General features: G+C 43.8%; 2 protein-coding genes across 2 annotated transcripts in view; one reads left to right on the forward strand and one right to left on the reverse strand.

Moving 5' to 3' along the window:
* The window catches only part of LOC134032900 (rap guanine nucleotide exchange factor 6), a 36,618-nt gene extending 22,446 nt beyond the window's left edge, over positions 1-14,172 (reverse strand). Inside the window, exon 1 of the mRNA XM_062476953.1 lies at positions 13,524-14,172. Coding sequence (XP_062332937.1) covers positions 13,524-13,592 — 69 coding nt within the window. The 5' untranslated portion in view covers positions 13,593-14,172. The remainder of the gene's footprint in view (positions 1-13,523) is intronic.
* Positions 14,173-14,610: 438 nt separating this feature from the next.
* On the forward strand, positions 14,611-16,814 carry LOC134032684 (protein SPMIP2). Its single transcript, XM_062476707.1, has 5 exons — positions 14,611-14,751; positions 15,174-15,403; positions 15,772-15,830; positions 16,007-16,127; positions 16,533-16,814. The coding sequence occupies exons 1-5, from the start codon at positions 14,646-14,648 to the stop codon at positions 16,620-16,622; spliced, it is 606 nt and encodes a 201-aa protein (XP_062332691.1). The 5' UTR covers positions 14,611-14,645; the 3' UTR covers positions 16,623-16,814.
* Positions 16,815-17,290: the final 476 nt, after the last annotated feature.

Here is a 17,290-nt window from a genome sequence, read left to right on the forward strand (position 1 = left end):
CTGGTTCCTCTTGGGACGAGACAAGAACGATGTTCTCACTCAATGGAAGCTGGCACTCGGCTTGTTAACAGGCTTGTTAGCATTAGCTAGTTAATCAGTTCAGCCCTGACACTGTCTAAAAACTCCTGAGAAAAAAAACACAAGCTAATTTCAAGGATACACTGTTGATAGCTGTTGCATGGCAACCTGTGTTTTTGTGAATGAGGAGGGGCAGAGGGGGGGGGGGGGGGGGGGGTTGTGGCTTGCCTAACAAGAATCAAGTAGGCAGGCATGTGAATAAGCTTAGCACCATCTAGTTCAGCTGCGTGGGATAAAGCCATTAAGCACAGCCTCCTGGAGCATGCAAAATGGATGCATGCTTCGCTGTGCTGGCGGATCATTCTCATGAACCACCACTAAGAAATCTCTGTTTGGGAGTTTTAAATTATTTAAAACTGGGAGATATTCATTCTTATCTGGTGCGTGTGGGATTAAGGAGACATTGTGTCAAGGCTTAGATTAGACATAAGGACAAGTCTAGGAGGCGTGGTTTTACTACTAGGTCTTAAAAAGATACTTTATTCATGTGATATCAGACAGGAAACTCCCTCTCCCTCAATACTAAGGTCAGATGGCTGAGCGGTTATGGAGTTGGGCTATTAATCAGAAGGTTGCCAGTTCGATTCCTGGCCGTGCCAAATGACGTTGTGTCCTTGGGCAAGGCACTTCACCCTACTTGCCTCGGGGAAAATTTCCCTGTACTTACTGTAAGTTGCTCTGGATAAGAGCGTCTGCTAAATGACTAAATGTAAATGTACTAGGCTAGCAGAAAAGCCAGTACAATAGAAACAATCCTAAGGAGTGAAATTGACCACATACAGTTAATTTTCTTATGTTGTAAAGGTGCATAGCCCATGACCTAATGAGTCATCTGACATGATGCAAACACACACCTCTGTAATCTTTCTAGGGATAAAAGCACCTGCTTAATGAATACAATGGTACTCAAGACTACTTATTCAAGGCGTCTGGAGTAAGAAAAAATAAATAAAATGGTGTTGAATCTCGTGCCGTTCATGAATATTTATCTGGGCTGGAGGGGATTTGATAAGTATCTCTGTTCGGTAGCAGCCAGTCCTTCAACGTGTAATAGAGTCTTAATGAGGGACCTCATCTGCTGGCTGGATGGGCTGAGGAGGGTGCCAACACAGAGCCAGGATGAGAGTCCAGGAAAGCCCTTCCCATCATGCTTTGCTACCAATCATTAACCCCCCCCCCCCCCCCCCCCAAAACCCAAATTATCTAGCCATACGTAACAGACGTTTCTTTGGCAACCGTCAATTTCCCCTCAGCAGTGGCCATGTCGAAATGGAGGGTGAGGGGTTTCTGACCTACAGCTTTGATCTGCCGCGTCCAACCAACACAGATGTAGTGTCAGGGTGTGGGGGCTGCAGATGGGGTTGGGCCTCTTGGTGTCTTTGGAGGCCTCCGTCCTCACCCTCACATCCCTACCATCTAACATCCCTACCATCTAACATCCCTACCATCTAACATCCCTACAGCCTAACATCTAAATATGCGTGGAAACATAAGCCTCTATGGTAAAAATATTATCATATTACAATTATGTCTTGGTATATGATATATATTATACATTAGAAACATCCATCTACACATTACATCTGTAACACATTTTCTGTAACCAGAAAGGACTTTGTTATCAATAGTTCATCATGTCTGTATAAGAATTTAACAGCATCAGGTGTTCTGTTCGCTTTACAAACGTGCGGTTTCTGTAAGATGCACGAGGCCTGAAGAGCAGAGCAGATGTGTAGAGCTAAAACAATGTAAGGTGGCACTGGAGCTGCGTTTACACTTAAGACGAATCAACACATTCCTCGTGTTAAAAGTAGGAATTGGATTTCAATAACTCAGTCAGGGGACGTCTGTAAGATTAATTTGACGGGAACGAGCTGAACATGCTAAAATTCATACGGGTAAGCACAACCAGCTTACCCGTTCCCTGTTGTGGGGTAGCCTGTGTGTCTCACTTCTCCTTTACTCATCAGGAAAGTATTTTTAAAATATTACCTGACACATTAAAACGTATTTAACCGTAGTTTCTTGTTAGAGATGTAAGGCTGTGCTGCACTGCACATTTTGGATACACTTAACTAAACTTAGCCCTAAAGACAGCATGACTATTAACCAAGTCGAAAATGACAATTCACTTAATCCCCATTAAAATGAGTATATAGCACAATTTAAATGAGTGTAGATAACTGTCGTAACACCAGTTTGCACATCCGTGTTGAATAATGCAGTATTCAAACATCTCTGAATATGACACGGGAGATCATGAGGAGAATGTGATGCTAGCACTTTACGCCTCTGGGTGCAAATGAGCCAATCTGTCCATGCTAAACGACGGTTAGCTCGCCTGGTGTTGTTTTAGCGTTAGCCACACAACGTTGAACAAGCAACATGGATCAAGGGAACTCAGTTATCTAATTAGAGATGAGTGTTATGCTATGCGTGAGCAGATCGGGACTACCTAGGGTGGATTGAACTCCGGTCACTCGTCATTTAGGAAGACTCCAAACTAAACACAATATATCAAGTAGGCTACCGGACATCAACAAGGAACTGATCAAAATCGAAAGTCTTATTCAAAATTGGGATATGACTTGCACGTTTTTTTCTCTCTCTCTTCAACGCTTCCTCCTCACTGATAGCGATAACTAGGCTACAATCATGAATGACCATTTATCCCTGACCCCAACTCTAACCGCTTCCCAACCCTGAACCACACAACTCCAGTGAGTGTGAATTAAACAGGGGACTCTGAACACGGCTGAAACAATAGTATCATTCAGCTCTGTCGTTCAACCTCAATGTAGCAGGTCCAAACTGGGAACTATGCCAACCGTCTGACCGAATGAAGTCCGCTCCATCTCGCCCAAACAAAGCCTTCAGAAGAGGGGCAGCACAGTCACTACGGTGTTACGTAACACAGGAAGATCAATTCATGAAACCTGAAAGTCAAAATAAAGAAATGTATAGGCCTAGGCCTGTAGTATAGGCCTAGGCCTGTAGTATAGGCCTATAGGCCTACGAAAATTAAATCTAAATCAGAACGGTAGCCTATAGGCTATCTGGTTGTGACTTAAGACTATAGCTAGAGCTAATGGTCACATGTAATAATTCAATTCACTCTCTCAGCCCAATTAAATAAGCCAACATCTAGGAGAGTCAATAATGAGTCAGCTATAGGTCAACACGGTAGAGAAATATTAGCAAGTCAGGTCTCAGCAGGCCATGCAGTGCTGCGTTTCTGCTTGCTTCTCTGATCCCTTCGGAATGTGGAAGGCCTAATTAATTCTCAAAATATTCGCATACTTAAAGTTTTCACCAGGGTATTTATGGAATTCAGTAATCAATCCCTTTAGTTTCCAACCACCACATTCTGTGTCAGGAAATTCAAAGTTATATCACGGCAAACAGTTGCTAGGGAACAAATCAGTTTGTTTCGCTTCAATGAAAACAGCTAATAGTTGGTGAAGTTGTACCTAGCTCGAAGGGCATAGGTATAGAGCTAACCTCCATTCTCGCCAGATGGACCTGGAATGTTTCGGTAGTAAATCTAATGTAGCTAACAACGACTTATTTCCCAATCGATGGACGGCACGCTGCCTTCCTATTATAGTTGACCGTTCGAACGTGCATAGTTTGTGATCTGCTAGCTACCCTAAATACGTACGCTACATTCAGGGGCGGTGTTATGCCAAACATGTTCAAAATTGTCACTGCATTGACTTTAGCCTAACGGTGCTTCATTGAGGCAAGGTTACTTTAGCCGTCACTGGCCATATGTTGAGGGGCTCTCAAGAGGAGCTTTGACATTTATGTTATCTGCACAACGGCAACACGTCCCCTGCGAGTGGGCTGCCAGCCAGCAGAGATGCCTTTGCTAGTACGCTAACCAGATGACAGAGTCATTTACGTTCTTTCAACATTGCAATCATAAGAACACAGGATCTTTCTCCCTCCCTCTCTCTCTCTCGCTCCCTTCCCTGCGACAGTCTCTCAGTCCTGAGAGTGCTGTTGTCACCTTCTCTATACCTCAAGTCTTAAAGATAATGGCACTTATGTTGTTTTGGGGGACTCTTTGGAGAGAAAACACTACTTACTGTAGGGTCATGATATGCAAGGGTATAGGTCTCACTGAGTGACGGAAGAAAATACGATATCCTGATGTAAGGGACATGTAATACTAGTTAACTTAAAATATGCCAAGTATCTCTGAGATCACACTTTCTTGCTAGACCTAGAATAAATCAACTGAATATGCTCAATTATTAATTAACATTATATGGCAGTGATGTAGCTACTGTACATAGCAACAACAACAACAAACTCTCCTAACTAATGACCTGACAAAAAAACCACAACACAATTAGCTCCAGGAACAGTGTTTATCATACACACGGGTTATGGAACCCTGCTAACCCGGTCTTTCAATGCTCACTTCCTGTTTACCTTGTTGGCCCGCCTCACTCTCCCACCAAAGGCCTTCTTGACTAAAATAGGTCTCAGCTAGCGACATCCTGAGGATGTTGTTTTGCTAAAGAAACAAGACGGACCATGCAAAACTATTGTGGTCTGGCTGGGCTTAAGTCAGATCTATAGACTCCCTCGTTCTCTCAATTCCCACAGGCCTTGTGTGGAAAAATAAGACGGTAGAATTTAATTTGGAGTAAGCCTTTTCTCAAATAGGTTTAGGTGGTGGTTATTACTAATTTTTACTGTTATGACTTCAAGAGGAATTCTTGCATCTAGCATCACAACAAATGCACTCTACCATTTCTCTCAGTCCTATAAGAAGTTGACCAAGCTTTGCCACTTGCTAAAAAGAGTCTTTTTGACGTTGGTAAGACTGTTTGGTTCAAATGTACAAAAAAAACAGTCTCTCCCAGACTGGCGACAACATAATTACTCTGATGTAGACGGTTTTGGACAAGCAGAAGCTGGTTTCAACAGGGGGCTATTGTGTAGGCACACTTGCTGGTTGGACTCTATGTACTAGGACATATGGAGAAGTATGAATGAATGTCTGTTTACAGTCTCTCCCTCCAATTACAATCAAACACAGGTCTTCATTTAACATAAAAACTTAAATGTAGCCTCAACGTTAAAAGTTAGAAGTCTGCCACTTATGAGATGACAAACAAGGTTACATTTACATTTAGTCATTTAGCAGACACTCTTATCCAGAGCGACTTACAGTAAGTACAGGGACATTCCCCCGAGGCAAGTAGGGTGAAGTGCCTTGCCCAAGGACACAACGTCATTTGGCACGGACGGGAATCGAACTGGCAACCTTGAGATTACTAGTCCGGTTCCCTAACCGCTCAGCCACCTGACTCCCAGGTTGGAATGGAATGGCTTACCAGGTAGAGCACATGCTGAGGCCCTGACACAACCGACCCGGGTTTGATTCCAGCTTGGGCCATCTCTCTTTTCCTTCGTCTCCCTCTATTCCTCCCTCTCCTTCTCACTCTCTCTCTCCTAAATGTCCTGTCTACTTCTCTCTGTCTCTTTTCAATAAGGCCATATGAATATCTTTTTAAAAAGCAGGTCTACCGAGAGTGCAAAGAGGACATTGTTCTGCTAGCGGAGGTAGAAGGTAATTTTGTGTCACGTGTTGTAAACCCAGCCAAATCAGACTCTTGTTATAATTCATCTGACTCTCAGTATCAGGCTTTGCCCAACTAGAGCAAAGTATGATTTCAAACAAGCCACAAGCTCTCAACTGAAAAGACAAGAACGCCCCAAAGCCATGACCACCAACTGACGCTACAGAATGTTGCTTTGTGTTACGTCTCATAAACTTATTAGGAAGTTGTACTTGTCTTCAAACCGGGTTACTCCTGAGCAATCACTTACAGTTTTGACCAGTCAATTTGACCTGTTTACAAATGCTGGAGCTGCTGGGTAATATGCAAATAACTGATGAAAACTAGCTTAGTTTACTTAAGTTCATTACAACATAGGCCCATTTCAGTCCTAATCCTCTATGGCCACAGACTGGTACTGAAAGTGACAAGGCAAAGCCTGACCAACCAGATTTGGCAAGCCCAAGATAGGCTCCAAATCTGGAAGCAGAAGGCATATGGCCAGGGAGACTGCCGAGAGGGATGCAAGCATCAGACCAGATGACTCCACAGCAACACCTTCATTCCTAATAAATGAAATTATAACGCCATGAAACACAACGAGCCATCGATGTCCCATCTACACGGGTGGTTACATAAAACGTTAAGCGATTTCTGTATCAAAGACATTCTCCATCTCCTCTGCTCTCGTTTTTCAAGCTTGAATCTGTCGATGGACGTCGGCCAGTAGAGAAATGCCTGCCAGTTTTCAAAATATTTTTTTTTACTCGAATAATATAAAAAAACGTTTACTAGTAAGGGTCTAGCTAGAGAGAGGGCATTAGTCAGTCAGACAGCTCAAAAGGAACAGAGCACCCAGAAGTCTGGGTGCTGCTGCAGCATTTACAGACAGGAAAAACAGCCGGCTACAGCAGTCACTGGAGGCCTGTCTCTGCTTCACACTTCACCCTCACGGCTACAAGACATAAGTTATTTTCACTTAAAGCCAGGGTAGGTAAGTTTTGGGAGCCTAGCGATTTTAGCTGGAGTTTGAAAGAATTCAAACCTATGCCAATATCCCATGCCTTCCTTTAAAGCCACTCCTCCACAGGAGACAGGTATACAGACAAGTAGACAGGTATACAGACAAGTAGCCCATCCAATCATTGCATTCTGTCCAAATGCCGTCCAATCGTTAAGGTCAGTCTGAACTTAATTATGTAATAAACACAACCAGTTTTGCGATGCCCACAGATATCAGATTGATTTCATTTTACTGTCAAACATTTAGAGTTATTGGTTGCTATCAGGATGTGACATTTATGACAGCAAATGTGACAAAAAGTGCGTCTCAACAACATTACCGACCCTGCCTTCAACAACATCCATCATGACTGCCTGCTTGAGGGAGAGCAATAGATGATCCCAATGCTTCAGAATGTTACTTATTATAGAGTCGCCTCCTTCAGCAAGTTTAAGTGCCACTAATTTGCCATTAAGAAAAACTTCTTCTGCCATTAATCCTTGGCTCTGGGGCTGTGTCGCGTCAACGCCAGGCTACACGAAGGATGATATGAATACTTAATGGTGACAAGAAGATGAATGAAAAGCGTTTGTTCCTGGCAGGAACAGTTTAAGTGCGCGGAAACAGCAGGAGCGCTGAGGAACCCCTGGCAGAGGACGGCAGTTTGAGGTCAAATCAGACAAGAGTCAATTATCAGGATTGAGCGGTGTAACGTCTCTAAGGTCATACCTTCCTTCAACGGCGATCTGCAACGCATCGCACAATTGACACGCAACACAGTTCATCACGTCACTGCGACTGACCTGCCCTTTTAGCTGGAGATACCGCAGGAGACGATTTCACAGACTACATGCAGTCACAGACTCGGGTGTAGTAAATATTGACATGGAAACTGTGCTTCTACACAATGCGTGTCATTTCACGTGAGAGATGTTCACATCGGAAATACAGTTCAGAGGTCACGACAGTTTACGCAAGCCTCTCAGAGTGAAAAGCCCTAAGAATCTCCCAAGTACAAAAGCTCACTGGTGCCGAACATGTGGAAAGAGCCGGCCGCTAATCTGAAGCTGACATTTCAGCATTCAAAGCTCTAACCGTTAGAAGAAAACCAAGCTAGAGGTTCAACTCAGGCAATGCTCACAGATAATGACTTTGCGGGGAATAGGAGGAGGGGGGGGGGGGGGGGTCGAGGCCGGGGACTTCAACTGTCGTACATTCCAGAGAGAATTGGATTAGGTTGAGTGGACATTTTCTTTGATAGCCTGTGGAGGAGCAGAGGGTTGGAAACGTGACCAGCCACAAGTCAGACAATCCGTCCAAGACCTATTTAGGCAGATAGGGTTTCAGCTAGGCAGACATCCTACACCTCCAATACAATCCGCTTCGCAGAGCACAGGAAACCCAGAACGATTGCATTTTCCTCATTGCTGATTACATATAGCAGAAACGGTTTTGGCTCTGCCTCAATTGGTTTTGTTTTTACTTTACACTAGACGATACTGTGTCTGTCATTATGACAGCGGCTTCCACGAACAATGACAGCTGTCTGACTCGTGCATATGTCATAAATCAGGAAATACAAATCAGTTATTTTTGTGCACACGCCAAGCAAGCATTTGGCCCCCCACATTGAGAAATAACACAGATGCAGAAATTAAAATAAGATCTATAAACAGGAAGTGGTTTGGCAAATATGCTCTGTAACCTTTGAGTCAGATTCGCTTTCTGAAATAGGTCATGAATATGAATTACGCAAACGACCAGGAGAAGCAGTGAGAGAAGGGTTAGTCCACTATGGTAACCCTGGGATCAGATGAGAGACGACTTGCTGAAGAGAACACAGCTCTGTACAGCTGTACACATCACATCACAACCTGATCCTGAATTCATTTCACATCGGTTGAAACCCTCCTAGCAGAAAGATGTCGGGTGAGACTTAACATCTGGGAAAAGGAAAATGTTTCTAATGTGGAAGTGTGCTTACATTTGGGTTTGGCTCCCGTTTGTTTGTTTTTTGTTTGTTACTAAAACAACTCAAGATTGGATAGAAAGGGAGCCTTGTCCTTGGTTAAAGGGGGGAACGGTTATCCTGCAAACAGAACAGCTTCACCGTTTCTTCTCCAGATAAACTGAAAATGAACAACTACATAAGGGGGTAAAGGTTAATCCCAAATGGGCCAATACTCTGCCGTGGCCTGATTCAGACCCCGGGGTTGCGACAGACGAAATCTGAAAAAACAAAGCTCAGGAACGTTGTAAACATCCCTAAGCTTCACAGTGGACTGGCCACCGGTAGATTTACAGACCCTGTAATCAGGCAATTAATCAGCTCACGCTTTCATCCACTTCACGTCTGAGCAGTAGAAGCACAGGAAGGATTACCTCGACCACTAGCACAGCACAGGACAAGGGCCAAAAGCCCATTTTCACTGATAAGCCTCCACTTGTTTTCATGTAGTTCTGCACCACTCCACATTACATTCATCTCAAGGATCAGCAGGCAGTCTTGTTACACAATCACACAAATGTCAACATCTCAAGCTTGGTTTATCCTCCTGCCTGTGGAGATGCTAGTTATGCAAAGACTGTTATGGTGATATGCCCAATCTGTTTCTGTTCTGTGAAGGACAATGGGACCTATTGGGGGGCCTTGAAACGCAGAGTTGTTTTTCTTCGCTTTAAAAATACCTCCGGAGGAATGTGACCCATGAGGATCTGAAACATACTTCTGACATGACACAATGACTGTGATTCATTTCCAACAAATGTACGACTGTAAGAGAAGTGACCCAGCCCGTCTGTATTTCAAACGCTGACAGATCGAGGCCGGGAGCACGGAGCCTGAAGGATGCAGCGCACGAGGAAAGGGGTGGAGTCAGAACACTCAGCACCGTTGGGTTCCCATCATGCCTCAGCGTTGTACTGAGCCCAGCCTCAGACCAAAGGGAACGGTCTGTCAGCAGATGAACTGTGCTGGAAAGGAGCGGGCCCAGAGAGGGTGGCATGGCCCCCAGAGCCCCTCCACACACACACACACACACACGAGAACACCAGATCAAAGACAGGGGAGAAAGCCGGCCTGGCTGCCTGCATCCAGCCTCCAGCTGCAGTGTTTGAAACTCACAACGATGCTATTCTTCAGTTTCATAAGCTTCTGCTCCTTCCAGCAAGAAGCACTACGGTCATTAAAACAATTCATCTACACCTTCTAAATCTTACAACAGTGCCTTACGCCATATTAAACATTCATAAAAGGATGTGATAACTTGGCCTACGCCTATTCTCCTTGTTCAATGAGATATGAATAACATAATTAATCCGTCAATGTGTCTAACCTTACCTTTACAAACGATTTAAATCAAGCTTAATGTCCAGCAGGTTATGTTGTTGCCAGTGTGGCCTCTAGCCTGTGATGTTAGAGAGCTGCGACAACTACAGCAGAAACCAGCAACTAATTCTGGTCCACAAAGTCGCAACAAGGTAACTGTCTTCCTGTGTTCTGTAGTCGTACTGAGAGGGTTTGAATACAGAGATATAAGCTTCTCATTGGCTTTCTCATTATTAGATTCCCCCTACTAGCAGACCTGAACAGAACTAACAGCATTCCACAAAGGTCTGCAGCACTCGATGTGCAACTTCATTATCTGATTCCTTCTTCTCTCCTCCATGGTGTTCCTGCTCTTCTACGCCACTGGGATGGATAGATTATTTATTATCTAGAAGTCGCAGTGTACGAGGGATTGGAATAGTCACTCGCTTCTAAACGAACTCCCTAGGCCACCACAATTCCAGAACATCAATATCTTTAATGAACTGCGGTTAAATGTGTGAGGTCAATAACATGGAATATTGCTCCATCGCCAACTTTTGATAACATGAGGTGAAATATGTTTGTCAGTGTTCAGGCCCTAGATACAGTAACCAGGAAGAAACTCAGAAAAAAAGTGGAGGGGTGAAAGTGAATATGAAACTATAATAACCAAATCAAGTACACTGAATTACCGTGGGTGTCCAGTCCAGTCTCAGTCAGTCAGGGCGTCCAGAAAAGCACAAAATGCACAAGATAGGCTAGCTCCTGTGTTTGAACTGATTAATACGTCACTGTGACCACTATGTGTGTGACCACTTAGGCCTCCACTTTCAAAACTAGAAAAACATGTGACATCACTTAAGTTCCACAAGGTTAGCCTAGCGACGGGAGGCCCAGGATGGTTGTGGTTAGCCTAGCGAGTTAGCCTAGCGAGGTGAGGCCAAGACTGGTTGTGGTTAGCCTAGCGAGTTAGCCTAGCGAGGGGGGGCCAAGACTGGTTGTGGTTGTTTGCTGAATGACTCCTTGGAAGTGAGAGGAATTCTGTGACCGCATGCAATACAATTCAACAGGCTGAGCTAACAACGATTCAGGCTAACCATACTGTAGTTTCTCGTGAGTCTGAACATTCAGTCTCACGTGCTTCTGTCTGGAAGACTAAAAATAGGACAGAGGTTATGAAGTGTACACAGAGGAAACCAGCCTGTCAGGATGAAAACGTTACAAATAAACACCACAAAACCATCCTGTAGTCATCTGTTTCCTTCCTGGTTGGGCTCAGAAAGCAACCTGATGCTTTTCCTTGTCCCAATCGAACATAACAGGATGTTGCCATTGGTTAAAGAGAGCCAGCCTCTCTAAGACTATGGATGAATTACCAACCCCTTTTCTCCCTTCCCTCCATCCTCCCTACTTATCTCCCTCTGAAGATTCTGCATTGGGTTCAAGAGCAAGAGGGGACAATGGCATTTCACAGCTCTGAGTCAGAGCCTGGGTCTGACTAAGTCTTCCATCATCACCCTCAGTCCGTAACATATCCAGTTGGGTATTTGGAGTCATGGATAATCCTTACCTATAGGCTCAAAGCACAAGAACACACTGTGCAGCAGCTATGTCATTGAAGCACTGTGACTCATGGCTGTGTGTGAGTGTATATCCATGTGCCTGTCAGAGGAACCTTGCAGGATAAGGGGGGTGGCCGGTCTGAAGTTGATCACTTGATCACCCTGGGCTTAAGATGTGACATTTCCAGAACACGTCCTCTGTTATTCCCCTATGGTATTCATAAACCGAACCAAATCAGATGTTTGCTGCGCATTGCAACACAACATTTACATTTAGTCATTTAGCAGACGCTCTTATCCAGAGCGACTTACAGTAAGTACAGGGACATTCCCCCCGAGGCAAGTAGGGTGAAGTGCCTTGCCCAAGGACACAACGTAATTTTGCACGGCCGGGAATCGACCAGCAACCTTTGGATTACTAGTCCAATTCCCTAACCGCTCAGCCACCTGACTTGACACACAATATGCTGGGAAGAACTTAAGTGAAAAGAAGCAAAAGTAGTGGCCAGTGGGCAGTTTAGTTAACACTCACTCATGCCAGGTTATAACAGAGGGAGATTGGCGCCTTCAGATTTCCACATCCACACTACTCAATAACTTGAGTTAATGACAGGCCTCTAACGGTTGGCTAATCCCAAGAGGTTGCGCCAGGGCCTTAAATATGAACTAGGCTAGAAGGAACACTGGCACAAGGCAAGGTTTGTCTCAGAAACTGATGTTCAGATTAACCAGAATTGCTGGCATCTGACAAACAGTGCTGTAAAACGTTATCATGGGCTAGCGTGATTTGTGATCAACAGAAATCGTCCGTGCAATTGTTTTTATTTTTTTCTTCAATGTTGTGCTGTGGACTAGATTTTCGGATGAGATGCAGACATAAGAGCGTGTCTGGTGAAAATACATCAGTCGCCTGAGAGAAGAAAGTCATGCAGAGGGGCTGACGTATACACACGAGATAGTGTCACTAGTCAAACATAAAAGGCATGTCTGTGACAGATTGGACAGACATGCTTGATTACAAGTGTCATTGCTGCCCCATCACCCCATCTAATGAAGCAGTCAGACAAGGAGAGCTCGCGACGGCACAGTAAATACCGCCATAGCCTTCCCCAGGCGCGCATGCCCTCGCATCCCTTAAAACTGATCAAGCAGAATGCAGGCCTGAGGTTTACACACCATCAATGACAACATGTGGCCTGCCCGGTAATTGTTTACTCAATGTGCCGGTGTCACGATTGCCTTTCCCACTACATTTAAGTGGGCTATTGATTTCCCACTGTTATGCGTATCAGTGTGCTATCAAACCAAGTGGTGGAATTGCCCTTACTACGGTTTATCCACAACTACAAAAAACCTTCTTGGATCAACTATGCAAAAGTAACAAACTAAGAAGGATATCTAAATACACCCCCTTAAGCATAACGGGGTAACTGATAACGGGGTAACTGATAACGGGGAAGTGTTACGAGTCCATGTTCCTTTACTTTATTGTCCCGGGCCTGCGCTGGATTGCAACACATTTCAGATCGCATGCGAATGTTCAACCAGTCATTCGGAGACCGTTATAATCGTAAACCCTCTCTCATTGTTCATGGACAATTATTACGTTTGGGTTTAAAATACAGTTACAGCCAAGTCGAACTAAACTATGAATCAAACACTAGTTCCACAAGGAATTGTAACGTTTTTTTCTTGACAAGCAATATATGTTTCCCATAAGTGGCTGGGTTAGGTTATTTCAGCTACTGCTATGTTAAGTAGCCCTGATTATCTCTGCAGATAGACTACAGATTAGCAACATACGCGACACTGTAGCCGAATGGCACCAGTTCTGGCTACATAGAAAGAAGGAAACAATGTAGCTATGTAGCGAAGGAGTGGCCACAGCGGGAAAGGCTAGATCATTGTTAGAATGTACCCAGGTGACTTCATCAAAACATGCCAGAAATATTTTAGCAATAAAGTATCGATAACATTTGAATGATTCCTCTGACCTGTTGCGTTCTTTCTGCTGGATTCATCATCACAGCCTGGCGGAAGCTGTTATCCACATAAGACGCCATTGTGTTGAAGACGAGTTAAAAAAAACTGTTGAATTGCTTATTCCTTTGACCAATTGCAAATATCCACGGTGGAGGTTCCACAGAGAGAGGGGTAGTATTTGTTCCCACTTCTCATATGTTCAGCACACGCTAATAGAGGTGGATACGAACTCCCCAAGCCAGGCCACAGCGTGAGCCTCGGGGTTTCCTTCTGTCCCCAAACCGATTATTCTGGAGGGCTGCCACCGGTCCCAACAGAAGGAAACTTATAAGGCGCGGCTCGAAGAATCCTTTTACAAGTCACAGCAGATGCCTGGTGATTGGAAGTCGTTTGCGGTCAAACTGTTCCGACACCGATATCCAGTCCTTGTATCTTCAGCATTTTGCTGTTGACAAAAAAAATCTATGAAATTACATTCAAAGGAAAAAGTGTACGCTATTCTTATAACAAGCAGTTGTCCATTTTTGAATGTAATGCTATACATATCCGACAGAAACAATCCTTACAAAAGCATTTTGATAGATTTAAAAGTAAAGATGAGTCCGCCGCCACAGCTTTCTGTTGTATGCCACCATGGTGACTGACACAAGGGGAGGCTCGGACGAACCCATTTACAAAAATGGAGCCGGAGGACAATACAGTGTGGACAGAAAATCGATCCTTTGTCGCCATCCAGTGACATAAAAGAGAATAATGCCAAAGACTGCAGACTCAATTCACACATTGGCTGCAAGCTTTGTGTCGTCGTCGTCCGCCCCCCCCCCCCCCCCCCTGCAGTGTTGGGAAATGATCCATGGAATTAAACCTAAAACTGCAGCAATACTAAATATGCATGATATGCCAATTGATCTATGGTCAAATACAAACTGGCCTAGGGCCTATTTGTGGAAGTGTAATTAACCGTATTAACTACTTGCTAATTCCATTATAGCCATCTTCGTTCGGGATGGTCATCAGGATGGTCATTATGACGGGCCACGAGCACAACACCTGCTTCCAAACACTGACACTGACAACCCAGTTGCCTGGCAACAGTCACTGACCCTATAACCACTGAACATTGAGCTCACTTTATGTCCGCGGTGGTCCTGCTCGCGTGTCTGAAAAGTACCATAATGACTTATGAAGAGGTCCGAAAAAAAGTTCCACAAACCTATGGACAAAGGATGCTTTTTACAGGTAAGAATGACACGAGGTTGATGGTGGCATACGCACGTTGGGATTTAGAACGGTAGCAATTAATTATCCCTTATTATGTCATGATTGTTTAATTGTGACATTTATGGAGATGTGTAATGATAAGGATTTGATGTGGTCTTGTTTATTTACCCTTGTGGGGACAAGGATAGTATGAAACAATTGACACTATGGGGCCATTTTCGGGGGGCCCACAACTTCAAATGCTATAGGGGTTCTGGGGAATTCTGTTAAAGTTAGGAGTAGGGATAACATGATTTGAAATGGGAAGTAATTGTCAGTCCTACAGTCCAGGATTGTAAAACAAACCTGTGTGTGTGTGTGTTGTGACATTGTGACCCATTTACAGTAGGTACACAAAGCAAATCATAGTAGAGTCGCATATTCTTTATCTCGTTTCCAAGGTCCAGACGGAATCGGAGATTATCAGACGAGATTCATCGATTTCCCACAACATATTGGCATTAGTCCTATGTCGCCCGAAGCTACAAGCGATGTGAATTACCTGTTTCGGGCCAGCCTAAACCCTCCTCCACCTCCACTCGGGCAGAGATGTGTCGGAGGGGTGGGATGGGGCTTGCAATACCACCAGCTGTTGAACAGTGAGACGCTGTTCAGCAACATGCAAATTAAGGTGAGGCTCAAATAGGCCGAATGCAAATTAGGCTAGATGATAGGGGTGGGGGGGGGCAGTGATAGCGGACTGCAAACCTTGATACATTTATAGTTTATTATGTTACTTAATAGCCCACATATTGGAGGGCAAATTCGATCCTCCTTGAATCACTATTGAAATAGGCTACGTATTTTCTCGTGGTGGTGTTTTACATGCTTATTTAAGGTTCAAGGGATAACCTATATATTTGAAGTTGGTTCACATGCTATATTTTCTGTCATAACTTTAGAAAGAAAGCTCGACACAAACTAGATATTTTCACAGCATCTCCGTTAGAGCCCTGCTGACTTCTTAATTTACCTTCCTGTTGATTACTGTTCATCCAGAGATCTGAAATCCGCTCTGCCCTGGAGGACAGAGTGACTCACAGATATCAAAACCCATGGTGAGCTAGCGTTTGTAATTAGCTACTTCTATTTATTGTATTTCATATTCTGTTACCACCACTCATATTACGTGCACACTGTGCATTTGATATAGCCTTTCAGGCTTGTGGAGTGTTTGGTGAATGTAGGCTGCTCCGTTCCTCATGCATAATGTAGCGCTTCCGCTTTTGTATAGGACTGCACCGCCACACTTTCTAGACAAGCAATCTGCCGGAGCCAGAGGCAGACTCGCTTGGACACCCAACATGTACGACAGTTACAGCAAGGATGTCAACAAACTGTTTCTACTCAACAAAGTTAGTCGTTAACTATAAGAATATTCAATACTCTCCCCTCACTGACCTTGTGTGAACAAGCTGCATAACATCTGATACTCGAAACTAGTTGGAGGAAAAAAACGTGTGTGGGCTCTCTTTTCCCTCTCAAGTTTCCTCCCTTACTTGTCACCTTGCACTTACAGTTTACCATAAGGGAAAAAAAAAGGTAAAATTAATTGTGGTAGACTGCACTTTGTGCCTGCGACTGGGTGATTCAAAAGAGTGGTCAGAAAATCCTTCTTGAAATGTCTATGCCTACATGTGTAAGACATCAAGGAAGATTTAATGTATTTGAATTCATGCATCTTGCTGTACTATCATGTTTAGAAGTAAAATCCAATGAAAAAAGTCTGTTGATACACATATTATTGTTTTTCTTCCCAGAGGGATGACCTTGCCATAAGACATGAGTTGGTGAGAGTGTCAAAAAAACGAAAGGAGCATGATGCCATATCTGGAGAACTGACTGACTGACAAACACCTTCTTGTCATGAATACACAAGCTAATCAAGTTATGAGACTCTTTCTTAACACATTCTTCAAGTGATGATAATCCATTCTAAAAAGGTTATCCTCTAGATTCTGCAGAATCATCGCGTTTTGTCTGGTACATTACATATAGGTACCACTTAAGATTTATTATTTTGTATTCATATTGGTGCATCACCTCACTGTACCTGTATATAGCAACAATCTGATTTATAATACAATACGTTGAAAAGGAAGTTGTTCAGACTTATTCATCATAAAAAAGTTATACCCCAGTAAGAAACACAATTTATCAAAAGTGCTGTTAGTGTCTTCACAATGTCCAGGAGATGCTGTGCTTAAAGTAAAAAAGAAAAAAAGGAAAGATAAAAAGAAAATGGCAATTTTCCACTGTCAGAGATACCAGCCTGTATTGCAGCTCCATAGTGTCCCTGATTTCAGCTTTTGATAAATCTTCGAAAAGCAACAGATAATCCATCCAGAAAAAAAACGTACATTCCCCTGAGATAACTTATCTGATAGGTACTTTCACTGCACCAGAGATTTCCAATTTCCACGTAATGGGCCCGGCAGAGGGCTCCTTTTGTGCAGCAAGGCCTAGCTCAATATGCCAGTAATCCTACCCCCAGTTTATAGCTCTCTCTTCTCCAATC

This window comes from Osmerus eperlanus, chromosome 13 (assembly GCF_963692335.1).
Source record: "Osmerus eperlanus chromosome 13, fOsmEpe2.1, whole genome shotgun sequence".
In the NCBI taxonomy this organism is placed as follows: Eukaryota; Metazoa; Chordata; class Actinopteri; order Osmeriformes; family Osmeridae; genus Osmerus; species Osmerus eperlanus.

Coding starts and splice junctions, on each gene's coding strand:
- LOC134032684 (XM_062476707.1), top strand. CDS start 14,646: ATGTCCGCGGTGGTCCTGCTCGCGTGTCTGAAAAGTACCATAATGACT. Junction 15,404..15,771: donor TCAGCAACATGCAAATTAAG/GTGAGGCTCAAA, acceptor CTGTTCATCCAG/AGATCTGAAATCCGCTCTGC. Junction 15,831..16,006: donor CACAGATATCAAAACCCATG/GTGAGCTAGCGT, acceptor GCTTTTGTATAG/GACTGCACCGCCACACTTTC.